The 23,759-nt window shown below is 41.6% G+C and overlaps 3 protein-coding genes across 3 annotated transcripts in view; 1 reads left to right on the forward strand and 2 right to left on the reverse strand.

Annotated features, from left to right (window-relative positions):
* The window catches only part of TMEM272 (transmembrane protein 272), a 123,272-nt gene that overhangs the window by 40,629 nt on the left and 58,884 nt on the right, over positions 1-23,759 (reverse strand). The window lies entirely within an intron of this gene.
* Positions 3,832-23,759, reverse strand: part of ATP7B (ATPase copper transporting beta) — a 164,980-nt gene continuing 145,052 nt past the window's right edge. The window contains exon 21 of the mRNA XM_058437915.1: positions 3,832-3,881. Coding sequence (XP_058293898.1) covers positions 3,862-3,881 — 20 coding nt within the window. The 3' untranslated portion in view covers positions 3,832-3,861. The remainder of the gene's footprint in view (positions 3,882-23,759) is intronic.
* On the forward strand, positions 12,191-16,524 carry CCDC70 (coiled-coil domain containing 70). Its single transcript, XM_032150941.2, has 2 exons — positions 12,191-12,442; positions 15,582-16,524. The coding sequence occupies exon 2, from the start codon at positions 15,629-15,631 to the stop codon at positions 16,370-16,372; it is 744 nt and encodes a 247-aa protein (XP_032006832.1). The 5' UTR covers positions 12,191-12,442; positions 15,582-15,628; the 3' UTR covers positions 16,373-16,524.

A 23,759-nucleotide genomic window follows, 5' to 3' on the forward strand; every position in this document is an offset into this window, starting at 1 on the left:
TTCCTTTTTTTTTTTTTGACAGAGTCTTTTTCTCTGTTGTACAGTGCAGTGGCATGACCTCAGCTCACTGCAACCTCCACCTCCCAGGTTCAAGTGGTTCTCATGCCTCAGCCTCCCAAGGAGCTGGGACTACACACAGTAATTTTTGTATTTTTGTAGAGACAGGTTTTGCTATGTTTGCCACGCTGGTCTGGAATTCTTTGCCTCAAGTGATCTGCCTGCCTTGGCCTCCCAAAGTTCTGGGATTGCAGGCATGAGTCACCATGTCCGGCTCCCTGGGTCCTTTTGATGTGACAAAAAAGTTTCCTTGCCTTCTAAACAAAAATATGTCACAAGTTCACTTTATACTTTCCATCCCCTGTGCCTAGAAAATAGTCACTTATCGGTGGAGCCCTGGCTCCTCTTGGTGGGAAGTAGTATTAGAGACTAAGATCTGTCGATAGGGGGTATGCATTGCTTCTGTGATATTGTTGCTACCGGCCCATTTCAATAAACAGAGCTACACCATATCTATTTTTAAAATCATGAGTACTTTTTGATATTTAAAATTTAAATCTAATACTATACTCTTTTGTGTAATTTGATTTTTATCATTGTATCCCTTTTCTTTTATACTGAAAATTTTTATTCCTAACATTAACATAATTATTTATATGCTTTGTCATACAATAGAAAGAAATGTTTCAAAGTAACAGTACAGCACTTCTACAAAAATAAAATGACTGAGTTTAAGTTTCAAATGTATTTTAAGTTCTTTTCCTCTTTAGAATATATCCCGCTAAGGAAGGTGAGTCAAAGAAGTGTGCCCTAGGATCATGTGAAATAATCCCTCCTCTGTAGGGGTATGGTATATATTTGATGTACGGTTATGTTCATGTGTTCGTTTCCAATTTTAAGATTTGTTTAAAAGAAGAGGTACTACAGCACTTTGGGAGGCCAAGGCAGGCAGATCCCTTGGGCCCAGGAGTTTGAGACCAGCTGGGCAACATAGCAAGACCCTGTCTCTATAAAAAGTACAAAAATTAGCTGGGTGTGGTGGCGTGCACTCGTAGCCCCAGCTACTTGGGGGACTGAGGTGGGAGGATCACTTGAGCCTGAGATGTGGAAGGTGCAGTGAGCCATGATCATGCCACTGCACTCCAACCTGAACTACAGAACGACATCTTGCCTCCCCCACAACCAAAAAAAAAGAAGAGGAAGAAGAGGAAGAAAGAAGAAGAAGAAGGAGGAGGAGGAGGAGGAGGAAGAGGAAGATGAAGAGGAAGAGGGAAGAAGGAAGGAAGGAAGGAAGGAAGGAAGGAGGAAGAAGAAGAAGAAGAAGAAGAGGAAGAAGAAGAAGAAGAAGAAGGAGAAGATTTGTAGTCATTTTTTTTTTCTTTCACTTAATAATGTAACCTGGGAATCTCTCCAAATCAGCATGAAAAGACCTTTGTTTTACTTTTTTTTTTTTTTTTTTTTTTTTTTGAGACAGAGTCTTGTTCTGTTACCCAGGCTGGAGTGCAGTGGCATGACCTCGGCTCACCACAACCTCCATCTCCTGGGTTCAAGCGATTCTCCTGCCTCAGCCTCCTGAGTAACTGGGACTACAGGTGCACACCAACATGCCCAACTAATTTTTGTATTTTTAGTAAAGACAGGGTTTCACTATGTTGGCCAGGCTGGTCTCAAACTCCTGACCTTGTGATCTGCCTCCTCGGCATCCCAAAGTGCTGGGATTACAGGCGTGAGCCACTGTGCCCAGCCTGTTATATATATATATTTTTTTACAGCTGCATAGTACTTTCCTCTGTGGATGTGCCAGTTTATGTAAGTGGTTCCCTACTGCTACAAAATTGAGTTACTTCCAATCTTTTGGAATTACAAACGATACTCCGATGAATAACCTATACAAGTATCTTTCTGTAATTGTGTACGTGTACCTGCTGGATAAATTTCTAGACATGGAATTGCTGGGTGAAAAGGCAAATTCACATGTAATTTTCTTAGTTTCTGACAAATCCCCATACATGGGGGTTATAACAGTTTGTATTCCTACCAGCACTGTATAGCAGGGCCTATTTCCTTCCAACTCTGCTAACAGAGTGTATTGTCAAACTTTTGGATTTTTCCCAGTTTGATCGATGAGAAATGCAATGGTTTTCTTAATCAATTGCATTTCTCTAATTATAAGTATGGTTAAAAAAAATTTTCATACATTTAAGAGCCATTTGCATTTGTCTGCAACCAATTTGTTCATATCCTTTGGCCATTTATCTATTGGGTTGGTGGTCTTTTTCTGCTCAATTTCAGAAGCTCTTTATAAAATGGGCACTGTGGATATAGCAGTGAACACGACAAAGTCTCTTCTTTCACAAAGCCTGCTTCCAGGGCATGATTCCTTTATGGCTGGTGTGGCTAGAAACAGTTCTCTTCTTTCAATACAGAGACTGAGGCCATGAGCAGTGATGATTATGTCATTGTCTTCATCTTTGGGCAATTTTCCAGTTTGATCTACTTTTCCAGGAAAATACAGTTGACCCGGAGCCGGGCGCAGTGGCTCAAGCCTGTAATCCCAGGACTTTGGGAGGCTGAGGTGGGCAGATTATGAGGTCAAGAGATCGAGACCATCCTGGCCAATATGGTGAAACCCTGTTTCTACTAAAAATACAAAAAATTAGCCGGGCGTGGTGGTGGGCTCCTGTAATCCCAGCTACTTGGGAGGCTGAGGCAGGAGAATCTCTTGAACCCAGGAGGTGGGGTTTGCAGTGAGCCGAGATCGCGCCATTGCACCACTCCAGCCTGGGTAAAAAAAAGCGAAACTCCGTCAAAAAAAAAAAAAAAAAATACAGTTGACCCTTGAACAATGAGTGCTTAGGAGCACTGAACCTCTGCATAGTCAGAAGTCCATGTGTAACTTTCAACTCCCCAAAAACTTAGCTACTAATAGCCTAATGTTGACTAGAAACAATAGCATAGTCAATTAGCATATGTTTTGTATGTTATATGTATTATATACTGTGTTCTTACAATTAAGTAAGCTGGAGAAAAGAAAATGTTAAGAAAATCCCAGGCCAGGCGTGGTGGCTCACACCTGTAATCCCAGCACTTTGGGAGACTGAGGCAGGCAGATCACCTGAGGTCAGGAGTTTGAGACCAGTCTAGCTAACATATAGTGAAACCCCATCTCTACTAAAAAACACAAAAGTTAGCTGGGCTTGGTGGTGCATACTTGTAGTCCCAGCTACTTGAGAAGCTGAGGCAGGAGAATCCCTTGAACCTGGGAGGCGGAGGTTGCAGTGAGCTGAGATCATGCCATTGCACTACAGCCTGGGCAATACAGCAAGACTCCATCTCTCAAAAGAAAAAGAAAGAAGAAAGAAAATATATTTACTATTCATTAAGTGTAAATGGATCATCATAAAGGTCTTCATCCTCATCGTCTTCACATTGAGTAGGTTGAGAAGGAAGAGGAAGAGGAGGTGTTGGTCTTCTTGTCTCAGGGGTGACAGAGGCCAAAGAAAATTCATGTATAAGTGGACCCTCACTGTTCACACCTGTGTTGTTCAAGGGCCAACCATAATATATCCCTAATGGAATAAATTAATTTTCCAACATAGGGGAATGTACACTCTGGCAGTAATTAAAAATTGTGTTCTCAAAAATGTTTAAAGAAATTGGGAAGTGTAAATGATATATGAAAAAGCAAGCCACAAAACAGCATACACAGAATAAAACCAAGTGCATAGAATATATGTAGTCATAAGGATAGGAAATATATTAGAATAATATACCCCAAAATGTTCATACTGGTTACCTTTGAGTATTGGGATATGGTTGATTTTCATTTTCTTCTTCATCTTTGCTCTATTTTCTGATTTCTTTTTACAATGAACATGCATTACCTTGAAAATTGGCAAGAATGGTAAACTATTTTTAAAATAATAGCATTGAAAAGATTAAGTTAAATTTGTGTCACTCATGAGGCACTGATTTTAAAATATTTAAGTTAAACTGTCTATCTTGAGTGAACAGAAAATATTGATTTTGTACAAAGTGTGTGGCAGTGAGCTCGCTGATGTTAACTGATTTATTTTCTGTATTCCATTCACACTCAGCAATAATAATCTTCTTGCTATTTCCTCCAGAGGCTATAAGGCTTACCCAAAATAGCAAACATTTTATGAACCGTGAATCACTGAGGATCCCAAAGTTTCATGTAAGAATACTTACCCAACCCATCTAAATCAACTCCAGCTCAATTTCACATTTCTATCAGTGCATGATCACTTTCCAGGTATTGAGGCTGGGTACTTGAAACCTTTCCTTCACTTCCTTCATCTTCATGCCATGCAACCATTTGATCACCTTTTGAATCTTTCTTCAAAATATTTATTGTAGCAATCTGTTCTTCTCTGACTCCCCAGCTATAATGCTCATTGTGACTCAGGCTATTTGATGCCTATGTTATTATAGTAACCTTCTACTTTAGAGAGGTACGGTCTCTGAGCAAAACTGCCTTGGTTCAAATTTAGGCTCTACTTCTGTGTAGCTTTAGGCAAGTTTCTGAAATTCTCTATGCACTTCCTTCTTCATATGTAAAATGGAAATGGTATTAATACCTAATTTATTAATTTATTCTTAAGATTAAATGGGCTATATATGCAAAAGTACTTAGGACAGTGACTGAGTGCATAGCAAATGATCAACAAATGTTAGTTGTTTTAATTATTATTATTGATTTATTTACTGCTACTTTGGGCCTTTTGGTCAGGTCAACATTCTAAAGTTCTATTATGTCACTCTTTTGGTTATAATCCCCATATGAGTATTGCACTAGGTAAAGGCTGACTAGGTTGTTTTGGGCAAAATATCGTATTTGGAACAACGTGAGGAACTGGACATCTCAGAGATACCTAGGCAGGGAGAAAAATTTTGAGACCAAGACCTGAACAAGCAATAAAGACAGTGGAGGTGAAGATTCTTTTCCCTCAAATTATTTGTTAATTTCAAATTGAAAGCAGTGAATGAAAGGCTGAGAAGTTTGAACAGAGATTTCAGCAATGTAAAGAGGTCTAAGGGATAAAATTGCATCTATCAGGGAGGAGAGGTTCTGAAAAACATCACAAGCTTTTGTTTGAAGACAGGGTCAACTAAAGAAGCATATCTCACAAGAAGTGAAGCCCAGTTTAGAATTATCTCAATTCCTGACTGGATTAAAGTAATTGACTTCTAGCCTCTCTGCCTACCAGAAGCAAAAATAAATACCTCTGGAAGAAGTTAACATGCTGAAGAGCCTCAGAATATTGGCACTCTATCAAAATAACAAGCCGTATAAGAAAATAAGTTTTGACAGAAAACCAAGAGGGAAAAAAAGACAAGAGAAACATATCCACAGACGAACTAGATCTTGAATAAGACACAGACTTTAAAATAACTACAATTAATAAATGGAATTAAAAATCAAGATGGATAAATTTGGTACCAGAAAAACTGAGAACCAAATGAATATCCTAGATTGGAATGAAATTTAATAAATAAAATAAAAATTGAATAAAAACAGTAGATTAGACACCGCTGAAGAAAGAATAGTGAAATGGACTATAGGACAGTAGAAAATATATAGACTAAAGCAGAGAGACAAAAGAATGGAGAATTAGAAAAGAGCATAAAAATGTTAATATAAGGAACCCAGTGAAAATGTTTAACATATATGTTATTGGAATTCTGTTAAGTGAAAAAGAGAAGAAAATAAGATGACATATTTAAAGAAATATGTCCAAGAATGTCCTAAAAGTGATGAAGGTTAGTAAGATACAGAGATGTTAATCACCTGATGGGTTCTTCCTGCCCCTGCACAGAAAAATCAATTCACTGAGACCACAGCACTGCAGTAAATAAAGAGTTTAATTGACAAGAGGCCAGCTATATGTGAGATGGAGTTATTACTCAAATCACTCTTCTTGAGGCTCAGAGGTTAGAGTTTTTATAGATGATTTGGTGGGCAGGGGACTTCTGATTGGCCGGGGATGAAATCATAGGAGTGTTGAAAACGATTCACATGCACTGAGTCCACCTTTGGGTGGGGTCACAGGACTGGTTGAGTCATAAATCATGGATTCAGGCAGGATCAGTCGATTGCCAGAAAGTCTGAAAAAAAATCTTAAGAGACCAATCTAGGTTCTACAGTAGTGATGTTATCCACCAGAGCAATTGGAAAGTCATAAATCCTGTGGCCTCAGGCCACATGACTCCTGAGCAGTAAGGGATTATAGAAACCATACCAACATTTTATCAGAACTCAGGCCCCTCCCATAATCCTAATTTTGTGGCCTTTCATTAGTCTTACAAACGGTGGTTTCAGCTCCCCAACAGGGAAGGGATTTGCTTTAGGGAGGGATTATTATCATCCTTGCTTCAAAGTTAAACTATAAATTCCTCCCAAAGTTACCTGGGCTTACACCCAGGAATGACCAAGAACATCCTGGAGATCAGAAGCAAGATGGAGTCAACTATGTCAGATTTCTCTTACCATCATAATTTTGCAAAGGTAGTTTCAATCATACAAGAAATACTTCAAATCCCAAGCGTGAAAATACAAAGTAAAGCACATCTGGTCACATCAAAATAAAGCTGCCGAAGACAGTGAAAAGTGAAAAAGAGAAGAAAATAAGATGATATATTTAAAGAAATATGTCCAAGAATGTCCTAAAAGTGATGAAGGTTAGTAAATGAATTCATTTCTTATCTACGTTTTGAAATCACATTACTATGAAATTCTCTATAATGTAAAGAACAGGAAAATGAAAGTGGCATTTGTTTACACAGCAGTGGAAACACACTAAGCAAACCATTCTACTGGTAACACCTGTTAGCTGGCATTAAAAAAAGGTAAAAGTATTTTCAACAAATAAACACTGAGAGATTTCATCACAAGACCCATACTAAAGGCAAAGTCTTAACATCGGCTAGAATTTTAAAAAGCATACTTCCTTCAAAAAGCAACAATTAGATTGATGCTGATTTCTCAACAGAAACAACAGAAACCAGACTAACTGAAAGAAAATAACAACTAACCTATAATTCTCTAACCAGTAGAAATATGCTTCAAAAAGGAAGGCAAATGGGATTATAAAGGATAATACGTCTGAATAAGAAAACAAAGGCACTTCTATTTGGATTTCAGTGTGGTGTAGTACCTAATTATCTTTTCTTCCTTTCTATTAAAAACTTAGAGCCAATATTATGATAATACAAATTCATCAGAGACAAATGTTGATTGTTATCAATTGTTTACAGAGATTAAAATCCATTTCTTTTCTATGTTTTGAAATCACATTACTATGAAATTCTCTATAATGTAAAGAACAGGAAAATGAAAGTGGCATTTGTTTACACAGCAGTGGAAACACACTAAGCAAACCATTCTACTGATAACACCTGTTAGCTGGCGTAAAAAAAAAAAGGTGAAAGTATTTTTAACAAATAAACACTGAGAGATTTCATCACAAGACCCATACTAAAGAATATGATTTTTTGAGTACCTGAAAAATTATCCCAAACAGAAGCACAGAGATGCAGGCAGAAATGAAAAGCATGAAGAAAGGTAAAAATATGGGTAATTACAAATGTATGTTGACTAGCAAAATCTTGTGGAGTCTTGAATATACGCGGAATTAAAATTTATGACAACAAAATGAAAAAGGTAGAAGGTGTATAAGTGGAGTTAAAATCATCTAAGATTCTAGCATTATCAGAGAAGCAGTAAAGATAAAAATCCATTAGACTTTAACAACTCAAGGATGCCTATTGTAATCTCCAGAATAATTGCTAGAAGAATATATAACTAATGACATAATAAAGGAAAATGGAATAATAAAATTATTTAATTAATCCAAAAGAAAAAAGGAAAAGTAACATTTAACAGGTAGGACTAGAAAAAAAATGGTAAGAAAATAGATTCAAATCTAATATAAATCAGTAATTATATTAAGTGTAAATATTTTTAAAAACCAAATAAATGACAAATTGTATTAGAGTAGAAAAAACAAAACTCAACTATATGTTCATCACAGGAAATACACTTTAAATATAAGGGCACAGAAAGGTTGAAATAAAAGGATGGAAAAGATACACCATGCAAACACTAATAAAAGCTGATGTGCCTATACTAAGATCAAAGTAGAACTTAAGGAAAGAAGTATTACTAAAGATAAAATGGTGGCATTTTATAAAAATCAAAGTGTCAATATGCCAAGAAAATATAACAATTGTAAATATGCATGTATCTAATAAAATAGCCTCCACGTATATAAAACAAAAACTGACCTAACTGAAAAAAATAGATCTGCAAGTACATCTCTCTCAGTAACTGATAGAACAAGCAGCCAGAAAAATCTATAAGGATATAGAAGATTTGAACAACATAGGTAAAGACTCAACCTAATTCAGACATAGAGAGAGAGAGAACACTGCATCAAGCAACTGAAGAATACCAATTATTTTCAAGTGGACATGGAACATTTGCCACAACTGAATGTATACAGGGCCATAAAGCAAGTCTAAGCAAATTGAAATGATTGAAATCAGAGTATACAAACCATACACTTTGTGCAAACCATAATGAAATTGAGCTGGAAATCAGTGACAAAAAGGTAACTGGAAAATCCCCATATATTTGGAAATTAAGCAATGTACTTGTAAATAGCCAATAGATCAAGAAGAAATTCCAATGGATATCAGAAAATATTTTAACTGAATGGTAATTAAAAGGTGACATATCAAAACGTGAGACGCAGGTAAGTGTACTTAGATGAAAATGTTGTAGGACTTTCTCCTCAGTTCGGCTAAAAACCGGGTTCTTTGGGTTCTTGTCACATAACCAGGAAAGATTAGGCTTGTGGACACACAGAAGGGTAAGAAAAACGAAATTTATTGGGTGTAACGGGAAAAAAACTCAGCAAAGCGAAAGGGGTTCCTGTTAACAGGCCCCCATCTCACAGACTGAATCCTAGGTTGCCACCCAGAAACATGAGAGGCCAAGTTCCTTCCCCCCTGCAAACAGTGCGAACTTCCAGAGGTCCCGCCCCGTCCACCCAGTGGCAGGTCGGAGGTTCTCCCGGGAGTCCTTTTTACTTGGCTGTTTCGGAAACTGATAGTCTTAAGCACACATATTAGAAAAGAAGAATGATTAAAAACCAATGATTGAGACTTCCAGAATAACTGAGTAAGGGTTAGGATGGATTCTTTCCATCCTCAAAGAATTTTTACTATTTGACCTGTTTGGCAGTTCACTGAAAAGCTTCCTTCACAGAACTTGTCTTTATTTGACTTGACTCAGAGCTTACTCTGTGCAAATAACCCTATCCTCAGGGCATTTGTAAAAAAATAAAAGTGGTAATCGTTTAATATCATAGCTGCCTGATTTGGCATTACTAGTTGGGTTTAACCAGAGGCTTGACCAATAACTGAAAAAGAAAAACCGGAGAATAAGATGGAGACTTTGAAAAGTTTTGATATATTCCTGAGAATTTGGGTCACATGCATGTGACTGTGCACATGGCTGAGAAAGACCTGAGAAGGCCATAATCTCTCACCTCAGGCTGACTATGAGGCTCTCACAAGAAGGAAGTGAAGGCTAGGCAGAATCGTAAACTGCCTGCATGATCACTAAAGGTATGCCCAACCTGCAACCCCGACCCCCAACCAAACACACACACACACACACACACACAACCTCAGCAAAGGAAAGGAGACATCAGTTCATGGAGATCGGAGATCTCTGTCCAGTCATTAGCTGATCGTTAAGCTAATAAGCAGACTTTAGTGCCCACACATGACAAAAAATATAGACTTCATAGAATTTGTCCAAGAAAGTCACTAAATGAACAAATAGCAACAGCAACAACAATAAACGCCAACAACAAAACTTGGGAGTGGAAATCTCATTTTTAGTTACTATATTAAGTGTCCAACTTCAAAAATTTTTGAGGCATAGAGAAACAGGAAACCCTTTATTGCAAACAGAGTTACATATAAGGGGGAAAAGCAGCCAGTAGAAACTGTTATTCTAGTTTTTTTTTTTTTTTGAGACAGGGTCTCACTCTGTCACCCAGGCTGGAGTGCAGTGGCATGATCATAGCTCACTGCAGCTCAACCTCCTGCACTCAAATGATCCTTCCTTCCTCAGCCTTCCAAGCAGCTGGGACTACAGGCATGCACCACCACAACTGACTAATTTATTTTAGTTTTGTAGAGACAGGGTCTTGTTATGTTGCTCTGGCTGGTCTCAAACTCCTACGCTCAAACCATCCTCCCTCCTCGGCCTCCCAAAGTGCTAGGATTACAGGCATGAGCCACCATGCCTGGCCTGAAACTGTTATTCTCTGAGTAATTGTCTTTTTGGTTATAAACTGTCTTTGAGGAATTGCAGACATTGGGCAATTAAACCAAGATTTTTAGTCAGCTATTACAAATGTAGTTAAAGAACTAAAAGAAACCATTCCTAAAGAATTAAAGGAAAACAAGGCCAGGTGTGATGGCTCACACCTATAATCCCAACAGTTTGGGAGGCTGAAGTGGGTAGATCACTTGAGCCCAGAAGTTTGAGACCAGCCTGGGCAACATGAAGAAACCCCATCTCTACAAAAAATACAAAAAATTAGCTAGGTCTGGTGGCGCATGCCTGTAGTCCCAGCTACTTGGGAGGCTGAGGTGGGAAGATCACTTGAGTCCAGGAAGTTGAAGCTGCAGTTAGCCAAGATCATGCCATGCCATTGCACTCCAGCCTGAGTGACAGACACATGTCTCAAAAAAAAAAAAAAAAAGCATTAAAGGAAAGAACTAAAAACTATGCCTTACCAAAAAGAGACAGAAAAGGATGTGTGCATATATATATATATATGTGTGTGTGTGTGTATATATATATATACACATACACTTTGTATACATATACTTTTATATAGATATGTAGAAAAAATATATATATAGAAAAGTGTGTGTGTGTGTATATATACATATGTATATAGAAAAGTACATATATCCTTTTCTATATATAACCAAACAAATTCTGGAGACACAGTGAAATTTCTGGAGAAATTCTGGATGGACTAGGGGTCCACTGACAGATGAATGGATAAAGAAATTGTAGCATGCATATAAAGTGGAATATTATTCAGTCATAAAAAGAGAATCCTGCTGTTTGTCACAAGATAGATGAACCTGGAGAACATTATGCTAAGTGAAATAAGCCAGACACAGAAAGAAAAATGCTGCACAATTTCACTTATACATAGAATCTTAAAAAAATTAAAAAGAAGAAGAAGAAGTAAGAAAAAAGTCAAATACACAGACAAAGAATAAAATGGTGGCTGCTAGGTGTGGGGAGTGGATGGGAAGAGGGAGATCAAAGAGTATAAAGTTGCAAATATGTGCAGATATAGGATAAATAATTTAGAGATCAAAGAGTATAAAGTTGCAGATATATGCAGATATAGGATAAATAATTTAGAGATCTAAGGTACAACATGAGGACTGTAGGTAATAACACTGTATTAAAGATTTTTGCTAAGAGAGTAGATTGTGGGTGCTCTTGCTACAGTGCACAAAAAAGGGTAACTACATGAGATTATGGATATGTTAATTTACTTGACTACTTAAAAATTTTACTACGTGACAAAAATGCTGGAGTTGAAAATGAAAAATTAAAGAGGGGTTCAACAGCATATTTGAACTGACAGAAGAAAAAAATCCATGAACTTGTAAACAGGTTAATTGAGATTATCTAATCTAAGCAACAGAAAGAAAAAAGAATGAAGAAAAATGAATGTAACTTTAGAGACCCGGGGGACACACTCACGCTACTAGTATTCACATAACATAAGCCCTAGAAGGAGAGGAGAGAGAGAAAATGGAAGAAAGAATATTTGAAGAAATAATGGCCAAAAACTTCTGAAATTTGATGAAAAATGGCATCAAATCTGCATATCCAAGAAGCTCAACAATCTCCAAGTAGAATAAACCTCAAGACCAAGACACATCATAGTCAAACTATCAAAAGCCAAAGATGAAGAATCTGGAAAGCAACAAGAGAAGTGATTCATCCCACACAAAGCCCCCACCAGAACATGACTTCCTAGAACCATGTCCCCAGAACCAATGCTGACAGAATCTAAGGTAACAATCACTTGTGAGTCATCAACAGCACTGCCCTATCAGTGAAGTCAAAGATTGAAGAGGAACTCTTTCAAACCTTTCAAGTGCCCCTCCTGTCCTTAAAGTCTTTTATAGGGGTCCCCTTCTTGGCCATCTCCATCCTGTGAGTCAGGACTGAAAAGGCACGGACAGGTCACCGCCAGCATTGTTGGGGCAAGCCTGCAAGCACGCATCACTGGGGATCTGACATGACAATGGTCGCCTGCCCTCTCTGAGGGCTACGGGACTTACCCTGTTAGGAAGCAGCTAAGCAGTAAGTAACTGTTGGCTTTAGACTGTATAGTATTTGTTCTATGCATAAGGTAATATATAATATTTTCCTTAAAAAGAAGCTCCTAGTCTTACAGTATAACTGAAAACTAGGCATGTATCTTTAGTGCATGTTTTTACAGCTATACAGATACACATCTACAGTTTTGTACTTTATATTTTAATACACATCTACCTATTTGATATAGTTCTTATTTTCTTTCTTTCTTAAAGACAGTTTAGTGTTCACTTGAGAAAAACTTGGAGGTGAATTTTTTTCCAACATCCTAACCCAGTAGACGTCCATTCATCCAGCTACTATTTCCTGAACACCTATCCTGTGGCAGAACATTTCGCTGGATGCCAGACATAGAGATGGAAGATGAGGTGTTTCTAGCGGGACAGGAAGGGCACATGCTCAGTCTGAGCTTAGGAGAGATGGCCTGGAGGAGGTATCTGAGTGTTGAAGGATTCGCTAGGTGAATTGAAGTGAGGTTGGGCAAGGCTATCCAGGCAGAGGGGGCCAGCATGACATGGAAGTGAGGGAGGACCTCACATATTGGAGGGATTCCAGGCAAAGAACCATACAACACAGAAAATCAAATTTCCAAAATGCAGTTAAATTCAGTTCAATTCAACCAACATTTTCACCAATTCCCTCCTATATAGGCGGCGTCATATTATAATAGCTGCTGGGTTACAGAGATGTCAGGAAGACATGTCCACACCTAATTTCAATCAAGTGTGACAAGTAACAGTGGAGTAACAGACAGACAGCATCGCAGAGGTGGCAAGGAACTTTGTCTGGAGGGTCTGAGTAGCTTTCAGAGGGGAAGGGATGAACAGGAATTCAAGCCTACCACAGGAACAAAAGGGGCTCTCAGCAGAGGATGCGGCACGTGCTTCACCACACAGGCAGGAAACTGCAGGCAGACTGCCAAGAGCTGAATAGAGCTCATTAATACTGGGCCTTAGATTTGGAGTTGGGTGCAGGCTGGGTAGGAAGGAGAGGGAGAAGCAAGCTGGAGTTGGGCTGCACAGGGCCTTCCTAGGGCGTTCAGCTTTGATCTTTGGGCTGCAGGGTCTTTGAAGGTGTGTGAACTGATGTGATAGGATGAGAGAGTGTTTTAGAAAACACCTGTAGGGCTACAGTTCAGGGACAGATGAGAGGGTAAGATCAATACAGAGATCAGCGAGGCTGTTACAGGCATCCTGGCCTGACCTGGCTGTGGTGGGGGAGATGGAACAGGGGCATGGTTTCAAGAAAGGTTAAGGATCTCGGCTAGGAGGGCTTGATGGTTGAGGACAGAAGTCTGGTGAGGGAGAGGGAAAGGTCAAGGATGTGCCCCTGGTTCTGGTTTGTATGACTGGATGGATGGTGATGCCACCAGCTGTCCACAGCCTAGCCACTGTCTCTTCATATGCACGCGCACACACACAGACACACAGACACACACACACACACACACACACCCCAGCTATGTGTCTTTTCTCCTCCTCCAGTCCCTGTTCCTAAACCAGAAATGGAAAAACATAGAGAAAGCCCTGAAAATTTCCCCAAAAGGTCTCATGGATGATGGGTTGGTGAGGTCCACTGAGTGAGGACCAGACCCTGGCAGCTTCCTCCAGAAAGCACAAAATGGAAAACAATGCTCTCAGCATGTGCATGCACCCCTTATCTGACAACACTGAGCTCTTTACTGCACTCTAACCACCTTCCTATGTCCAGCACTTTTTCTCATCCCTTGATTCATGTTTGTAGTTACAGGGATTGTTATGGATAATTCTGCTATCTGATTCCTCAGATATATGGCAATGTTTGAAGATCTTTCTCCTTCCCTCCCTCCCTTCCTTCCCTCCCTCTCTTCCTTCCTTCCCTCCCTCCCTTCTTTCCCTCCCTCTCTTCCTTCCTTCCCTCCCTCTTTCTTTTTCTTTTCTTTTTTTCTTTTCCTTCTTTCTTCTCCCCAGCTTTTATTTTATTGTGAAATATACTGTATTGACTGGGGTACATAAAATATCCATGTACCACTTAACACATTTTTATAACAACACACATGAAACCGCCACCAAGCAAAGAAACAGAATCCTGCTAGCACTGCAGAAGCCTCTCTCAAGTACTCACCTAATCACACCCCTTAGTCTCACCTCCTCATCCCACACCCCAAATCCTCCCACACCAGCAATTATTACTCTGACTTTGGGACTCACTTCCTTGCTTTTCTCTTTCTGTGTTGAAGTATGTTCCCCTAGACCATGGCATTTAGTCTTGCTTGTTTGGAACTTCATTCTATGAAATTCCCTGATCCTGCTTCTCTCTTTCAGCATTGGGTTTGTAAGATTCACCCATGCTGTTGTAGGCAGCCATGCTGTCTGCCATGTGGATATACTGCCATTTTTTATTCCAATCTATTGGGATGGTCATTGGATTGTTTCCAGAGTTGAGCTCTTGGGAACAAAGCTCCTTGAACACACTTGCACATGTATCCTAGTCACAGTTCCTAAGTTTCCTCAGGGTTTATACCTGGGACTGGAGATGCTGGGTCATCTGGTGTCTTTCTTATTGTTCCATATTACTCAATATTGTGTGAGGGCTTTCTTGGTCCATGTCCCTGGAAACATTCACCATCGTCTCTCACCTTTTTGTTTTAAACCACTTTTCCCAAAATAAACTCCTCTCCTAAAATACACTCTTCTCTTCCCCTCTGTGGTCAGTGGGCCTATCTTCTGTGTCCCAGGCTCGTAACAGAGGACATTCACACGTGAGTATGCCCATAGGCAGACAGGAACAATTCCCAAGTGAGTACGCCAAAACCTAAATTCATTCGGATTGATTTAACAAACGTAAATTCTTCTTGGCCTCATCATGTCACACCTGTGTGTTCTGATACCCTAGTTGAGCGCCACTGTCCTTCTTGGCTGAGTGTCTATGTTTTTAGCAGCCTTGAGCTTGAATGTACTGACTGCCTCTCCAGCTTAAAGCCATGACCACCCCACATGTTTCTCTACCAAAGCTTGTCCCTCACAAACACCAGCATGGGGACAAAGAGCAGTGATTACATTTTCTCAAATTCAGTAGTACAGAACCAACGGCCATCCCCTGGCATGTGATACTCACAGACCTATCTTTTCTGCTGCCCCCACAGGGTCTGACCAGTCGACCTGGACCTGGCCAAGGGTCCTGTCATCCCTCATGGCCACCCCGCCATTCCGGCTGATAAGGAAGATGTTTTCCTTCAAGGTGAGCAGATGGATGCGGCTTGCCTGCTTCCGGTCCCTGGCGGCATCCTCTCCCAGTACTCGCCAGAAGAAATTAATGCACAAGCTGCAGGAGGAAAAGGCTTTTCGCGAAGAGATGAAAATTTTTCGTGAAAAAATAGAGGACTTCAGGGAAGAGATGTGGACTTTCCGAGGCAAGATTCATGCTTTCCGGGGCCAGATCCTGGGTTTCTGGGAAGAGGAGAGACCTTTCTGGGAAGAGGAGAGACCTTTCTGGGAAGAGGAGAAAACCTTCTGGGAAGAGGAGAAAACCTTCTGGGAAGAGGAAAAATCCTTCTGGGAAATGGAAAAGTCTTTCAGGGAGGAAGAGAAAACTTTCTGGAAAAAGTACCGCACTTTCTGGAAGGAGGATAAGGCGTTCTGGAAAGAGGATGATGCCTTATGGGAAAGAGACCGGAGCCTTCTTCAGGAGGACAAGGCCCTGTGGGAAGAAGAAAAGGCCCTGTGGGTAGAGGAAAGAGCCCTCCTTGAGGGGGAGAAAGCCCTGTGGGAGGATAAAATGTCCCTCTGGGAGGAAGAGAATGCCCTCTGGGAGGAAGAGATGGCCTTCTGGGTGGGCAGCAATGGCCACATTGCCGGAGAGCAGATGCTCGAAGATGGGCCCCACAACGCCAACAGAGGGCAGAGCTTGCTGGCCTTCTCCCGAGGCAGGGCATAGCCAGCATGCAGGTGCAGGGCCCTGTGGTCCAGACTCCCCTGGGTTGGGATTCAAGTCCAGGGTGAGCCCATGTGCTGGAGAAAATACATGCTCATTGGTCGCCTTGCTTTGAAAGATCCAATAAAGTCCTGAGGCAAGGTTTGGAAAACCAACTTCTTTGAGGAAGGCTGGCTGCATTTTTTCCAGGTTTTGTGATGATCCAAGGTCATGTTCCCACCTCTCGGCCACAGAGCTCGGTCCCAGGCAGCTCCCAGTGACCCCAGCCTGTGCGAGTGTTTGGAAGTGGAGACGCTTTGGCTCTCTTTAAAGAGTCAAAATGGGGAGGAGAGGCTCGGGCCATGCCAGCTAGAGACACACAGGGACGGAGAGGGGCTGAGATACCACTGTCTCTGCCACGCTGTGGGGAGGTCACTTCTCCTTCACTTGGGGCAGTCTTGGAGGCCTGCAGAAGGCTGACAGCATTCCAGTAAAGGCCTCCATGCTGTTAGCTCTTCGTTTGTGCCTCTTCCTCCCCTGGTAGGGCATGTGGAGGACACAGGCAGAATCCCTGCATGACCCACTCACTGGTAGTTCTGAGTTCCACCAAACGCCTCAGCTGCCCTACTCAGGCAGCATGAGAATGGGGTCTTGCCATGGGGGCCGAGACTCAAGAGTGCGGCCCCCAAGAGCACTGACGCCCCTGACAAGAGAGTTAAGTTGACCCATGGAGTGGCCTGGGCAATGCATGGGCATGCTCCCTGCCCCTGCCCTCACATATCCCCACTCACATAAGTCTCATGGTCCCTGTGTTTCTGTATTATACATTCTTTTTGGGGGGCTTCCTGCTTTCATCTATTTTAAAATTAAAATACCCTAGGGAGTAGTATATTGAACGAATGTACATGAAAGTGGTCAAGCAACTTATGTGCCCAACTTTTCTTCTGGGGGTGGGGAGATTAGATGGCCTTTATGGGGAATGCTACGCGAATGACCAGAATTGAGGGAGTAAGGGAGTAGGAAATGCCACAGCAAATGTGTCCTGCTTCCCCTTTCCTTAGGCCTGGCCTTCATTGTTATTAACACATCAACTTACCTCACCGTGCTGGGTCCCCTACTACTAGACAAGCACTTTCTCATGCACCTCCTCATGTGACCTTCACCACAGCTCTGTGGGCTGGCAGGGAAGGTGCATAAACCCATTGTACAGATGAGGAAACAGAGACCTAAAGAAGCAATTTGAGTGCATGTGGTCCAGCAAGTAGCAAATGGGAGGGCCAGGACCAAAACCCACAGTGTCTGTCTCTTGGTATTGCGGCCCTTTCCTAATACAGCCCTGGGTCACGGAAAGTGACTTGGCTGATAGTGGTGTCAATACTGGGAGAGCCTTAAAGTATACTAGGATTTCACAGTGGCTTGGGGGTGGAGAGATAGGGAGAGGAGAGGACAGGGATCTTTACAAAGTCAAGGGTGAACAAATACCCTTGGTGCCAGGAGAATGGGCCGACTCCCAGGAGCAGCCAGGCCTCTGAGGCTTCAGATGATTGTGGGAAAGCCTGGGTTACTGCATGGCCAATGGAAAAATTGGCCCTGGGAAAGTCTGGGCTCCCTGCAAGTCCTCTTATTCTCAGAGGGAGCAGGGTCAGAGCAGTGGGAGCAGCTTTCTCCTTGGTCACACACCCATCCTCAGCTCTCCATGGGTCCCAGGGCAAGGACTTCAGCAAGCCATGGGGAACAGGATGCAGGGTGGAGAGAATTTGATTTCAAGAGGGCTGGCAGGGGCCCACACTCAAGACCTGGATGGTGTGGGCCATTGGATGGTATTCACACTGCAGGAACCCCAGTGCAGAGAAAAGCTGCAGATTCAAAAATCCCCAGAGATTCTGCCAAAGACAAAATTCAGGGTGAAGGGAGATGAAAAGTGTACTCTAGACCTCCATGATTGCAGACTCCTTTTATCTGCTGTGGAAAGGAAGTTCTCAAAGCTTGGTTAGCACCTGGGTGAACTCAACCTTTCTTCTTGTTCCCTGCCATCCAACAAGAAGGTGTGCAGCCAGCATCCCTTTGCTATATAAATCAGTTAATTCATTATCCACTTATGTATTTATTCACCACCACTGTGCCTTGCCAACACTATGCTATGTTTGGGAATTAGCTAATTCTTGCCTACAGGAAGCTTCCCGTCTAGTGGGGGAGAGTCACACAATCACAATGTCATTATTTGGAAAATTTGGCAAATACTAGGAGGGAAGAGGCCCATGTGGCTGCCTCTCTGAGAAAGCACTACAGCAGTGCATGTCACTCGAGTGTGCTTTAAACACTATGCAAAGATGCACAGAGATGAATGAAACCGAGTTTTAGCCAAAAGGAAACCTAAGGATAAGTAAGCTGTGTACAACTAATATCTGGGAATCACTTGACCTTCAGCATTGTTTCACAGATAGAGTGCAGATAACATTCACAGAAACATCTCCTAACTTCTGGGCTTTTATTAATACTGTTAGCACAAATGCAGATAGATTTCTCCACAACCTCAGCAGCAGCCAAAGCTGGCTTCCCTTAGCCAGCACCTGTGACAGCAAGGCTGAACTCCTGAGAGAGTTCCTGGGTCTTTCATAAGACAAAGCACAGGCAAATATCTATGGAGTGGCTCAGCCTCCCTGCTTTGAGCTCCTGGCAGGGAGAAATGTCATTTATGCTGTTTCAGAGTCCTGCTCATTTAGCTGAGTTCCAGATTTGAAATGAATCATCTTTTATTCCAAAATCATAATGCAGATACTAGAAGATTCAGAGGCGCCAGAAACAGCATCTATTGTCATAACTGTTGTTTCACCATTAAATTCATCTTCCTCGCAAAGCCTGAGCTGTGCCTCCACCCAGAAGTGCTTACCCAAATTACCCAAAGCTGCCAGAAGGGAAAGGAAATATTTTTGAAATGCAGTGGGTTCTCCAGTGTCTTCTCTGGTTTAAAACATCTGTGGTTTATCTCCAGCAAAGGGGCTACTCACCCAACCCCTCTTTACCTTGCCATCCCTAGACTCATGCAAGAGTTTAGATAGAGAGGGCATCCCACTGGCTGTCTAGTTGAACCCCCTCATTTTGTAGATGAAGGAACAATGCTCAGTGAAGAGACTTTGGCTGTGGTAAGGAATGGAGCTGTGTCATGACCAAAGTCTGACTCTAGTTCATCTATTGCTCTCTCCATCCTCACATTATTAACCTCAACAAAGCTATTCCTCATTGCCCCGAGGAGGGTGGACCATGTCCTAAGTTCTTATGTGCCAGCATTAGACGTCATGCTGTCAAGAATTCTCTTGTCCCTTTAAAGGTTATCAGTGGGGCTAGCTCCACCCTTGTCCCTAAATTAAAACTCGAGTAGACACCATGGATTCTTCCAGTCACTTTAAGTTAAAAAACCCAGTCCCAATTCAGTAATTTTTTTTTTTTTGAGATGAAGTCTTGTCCTGTCACCCAGGCTGGAGTGCAGTGGCACGATCTCAGCTCACTGCAACCTCTGCCTCCTGAGTTCAAGGGATTCTCCTGCCTCAGCCTCCTGAGTAGCTGGGATTACAGGCACCTGCCGCCATGCCTGGCTAATTTTTGTATTTTTAGTAGAGATGGGGTTTCGCTATGTTGTCCAGGCTGGTCTCGAACTCCTGACCTCGTGATCTGCCCGCCTCAGCCTCCCAAAGTGCTGGGATTACAGGTATAAGCCACTGTGCCTGGCCTCAATTCAGTAATTAAGATGTTCCATTCCCATGTAATAAAGCTCCGGACCCTCAAGTAGGCTCTGCAGGAATCAGAAATCCTGCAGTTGAAGAGGAGATGAATACTTCTCCTTTTTCTCTCCTGGTCATGCTCATGTAGGTTTGGATCCTTCCGAGGTGGAAGTAGAGGGGACGGAGAAGCAGGAGAGTTCTTCCATGACTGATCCTATTCTAGAGGTCTAGCTTTGACCTTCTCTGGATTTGACAGCTGTTTAAAGCTGCTGCTTCTTAGTCTTTATGGTGGCTTTTGTGGCTCCTTGGTTACCCCTTTCACTGTGAAAGTCACTGATGCCAAGGTGAAGTCATTTACATCAGGCCCAAGCAAAGTGGAGCTGGGGGGGTCATGAAGGAGGGGATCTCACACTCAAACAGCATGACAGTGCTGTTGTGGTTGGATAATATTTTGAAATATATAAAAGTTCTTTGTTTTGTGTGTGTGTGTGTGACTATCTATTTAACCAGAGCCATCCATTTTATTAGGACAAATTAAAAATACACATAGAAAGGGTCTTTATTCAGTTTTTGGCTTTTAAAATAGGTTCTTGGCCCATTTCAGAAGCTTTATGAGAGGAGGAAAAAGGAAAAAACAAAGAATAATTTTCAAATTAAAGGGCAAAGCCCAGAAGAAATGAGAACAAAAGAGAAGAGGAGGGGATGTCCAGTTAAAGATAACAAAGCAAATGCATGCACTGGCTTCTACTCCCTCCCTAAGTCCCAATAAAACACAGAAAAGGGGTTGTTTTTAAAAATCAGAAATAAATCCACAAGAACAAAAAGAATCAGAAAGAAACCAATAGCAACACAATTTTGAAAGCAGAAAAGCTGAGGAATGAGTGGAAATGGAATTAACAAAAATAATAAATCTGAATTCTAAACTGGCAGTGGGGAAAGCCAAGAACCAACCCAACTTATACTACAGAGCCACCTCCCTCTCACCAAGGCTGGAAAATTAGCAGGCCAGGTGCTTCCTGAAGCACGGGGATAGACGGAGCCAAGGACAGGAAGACTATATTTTCAAGAAGCAAACTCTTAGATTCTCTCCCCTGCAAACTGCTCCTCCATTTTGTAGAAGATAGGAGGTTTATTCTTTGGGGAGGAAAAACTCAGGGTCCTTAAACTGCAGATATCAGATATTGCAGAAGATGGTGATATCTCACAAAAAATTGGCAAAAAATAAAATTGTACATTATGTGTTGAGACCTTCCTCCTCCCCATCTCCCTCCCGCCTGGCCTCCTCCCCACCATAGCAGCCGACCTCCCAGATGACTCCTAGTGATTCTCTCCCTCTGGTATGCATACCCTTGGACCATCCCAACCCACACTGAGTAGAGCTGATCTGTGTGACCAATGGAATAATAAGAAAAATGACAGAGTGTGACTTTTTTTTTTTTTTTTTTGAGACAGAGTCTCGCTCTGTTGCCCAGGCTGGAGTGCAGTGGCACAATCTCAGCTCACTGCAAGCTCCGCCTCCCGAGTTCACACCATTCTCCTGCCTCAGCCTCCCGAGTAGCTGGGACTACAGGCGTCCGCCACCACACCCAGCTAATTTTTTGTATTTTTAGTAGATACAGGGTTTCACCATGTTAGCCAGGATGACAGAGTATGACTTCTAAGGCTAGATCATAAAAGACACTGTGGCTTCTGCCTTGCTCTCTCTTGAATCACTTGCTCTGGAGGAAGGCAGCTGCCATGTCACAAGGACACATGGGGAGGAAATGAAGTCTCATGTCAATAACTAGCATCCGTTGCCACTTGTCAGGAATGTCAGTGAGCCACTTTGGAAGCAGAACCTCCAGACTGAGCCAGATGGTTGCAGCTGTTCCACACCTCACCGTAACCTCATATAGAACCACCCAGCTAAACTGTTCTTAGATTCCCAACCCACGGAAATTGTAAAATAATAAATGTTTATTTTTTGTAAGCCAATAAGTTTTAGGGTAATTTGTTATGCAAAAATAGATAATAATCTCCCCCTGCACACACACACACACACACACACACACACACACACACATACACACACACACAGACACCCACAGGCTTTCCAGCCTTCCTTCCTCACTCAGCTCCCAGAATGCTGGCAGCCAAACTTGTCCCTTCTAACAGAAGAATGGAAGCATGTTCCCCAGGGAATTTGACCAGCTCGGGAGAATAGGCGTAGGAGTGCTAATTCTGGGGACTCGCCCACGCACACAGAGCTTCTAATAACTGTTTTATTGCTTCTCTCTTAAATATGAGCAGATGTCCAAGGATCACTGGGCACTTTTGGAAAGCCTCTAATATGACATAGCCTAAAAGTAACCGATAACTGTAGCTTGGAGGAAATAGAGAATATACAGGGAGAAAGAAGCTTCTAAAAGATTATAAATTATTATTAATATCCATAGAGAGATAAGAAAGATATTGCATCACTGAAACAAGAACAAAATGCTAGGAATATTCAGAAAACCAAAAAAAAGAGTTATTGGACAATATGACAGCGGGAATGAAAAGTTCAAGAAGTGAGTTGGAAGATAATGCTGAAGAACTCTCTCAGAAAGATGAGCAAAAAGACAAACATAGATAGGGGAAGTTCAAGAAGAGAGAGAGAGAGAGAGAGAGGCTTACACCAGGAGTTCCATCCTCCACATACTGAGACCAAAAAAGAAAGAAAAGGAAAAGAACATAGGGGAAGACATGCTCAAAAAAATCATTCAAGACTATGTCCCAGAACACAAGTTTGCAGACGGAAAGGGCTCATGAGTGCCCAGAAGAGTGGAAGAAAACAGATCCAACCAGGACACATCACTATGGAATTTCAGAATACTGGGAGCAAAGAGAAAGCCTAAAATCTCCTAGAGAGAAAAAGAAGAAGAGAGACAGAACAAGAGCAAGTAACAAAAATAAAAATAAAGTTATATAAAATAAGACAAACAATAAAAATAGCTTCAGATTTCTCAATGACACCACTGGAGGATGTTAGAACAATGGAGGACAAGGAAACATTGATGTCAAAATTCTGAGAGAAATGATTTTCAATTGCAAGTTTTATTCTTAGACGAATTATCAAGAATGAGGGTAGAATAAAGGCATTTTTCAGGCACATGAGATCTCAATTTACACGAATGCACCCTTTTCTGGGAAGCCCCACCAAAATGTGGGGGTTAAGCAAGACGGGGGTAGAGGTGGCATCAGGAAGCAGGAGAGCCAATACAGTGGTCAGGGGAGGGGAGACCCCAGGGGACAGCTGTGGCCCAGGCCCAGATAGAACTCCAGTCCAGACTGGGGCAGTCGGAAGTCATTAAAAAAGACAAGACGAAATTAATGGAACTCCTCAAGTAATTGAAGGTGTTAAAAGGAGATGAACATTGCTGGAGGAGAGTTTGAGAGTGAATTAGTAGTATGTATAGAGAAAACTCAGCAACTGAGAGAAAAACAACAGTTACATATTAATGTCAAACAAAGAGTTGTGCAGGAAAGGAAGAATAGTGTGGTCTACTACATACCCAGCTGTGAATGGCATTTACGTAGTTATGTAAAATATAAACAGCATCGAATAGTGATCCACCCAAGTTACAATACACAATATTGGAATGAGAGAGGGGATGGGAAATCTGCTCATTTTTTAATTGTGGGAAGTCAGTATATAATGCCTAACACTAAAA

The sequence above is a fragment of the Hylobates moloch genome, unplaced genomic scaffold (assembly GCF_009828535.3).
Source record: "Hylobates moloch isolate HMO894 unplaced genomic scaffold, HMol_V3 SCAFFOLD_4, whole genome shotgun sequence".
Lineage (NCBI taxonomy): Eukaryota > Metazoa > Chordata > Mammalia > Primates > Hylobatidae > Hylobates > Hylobates moloch.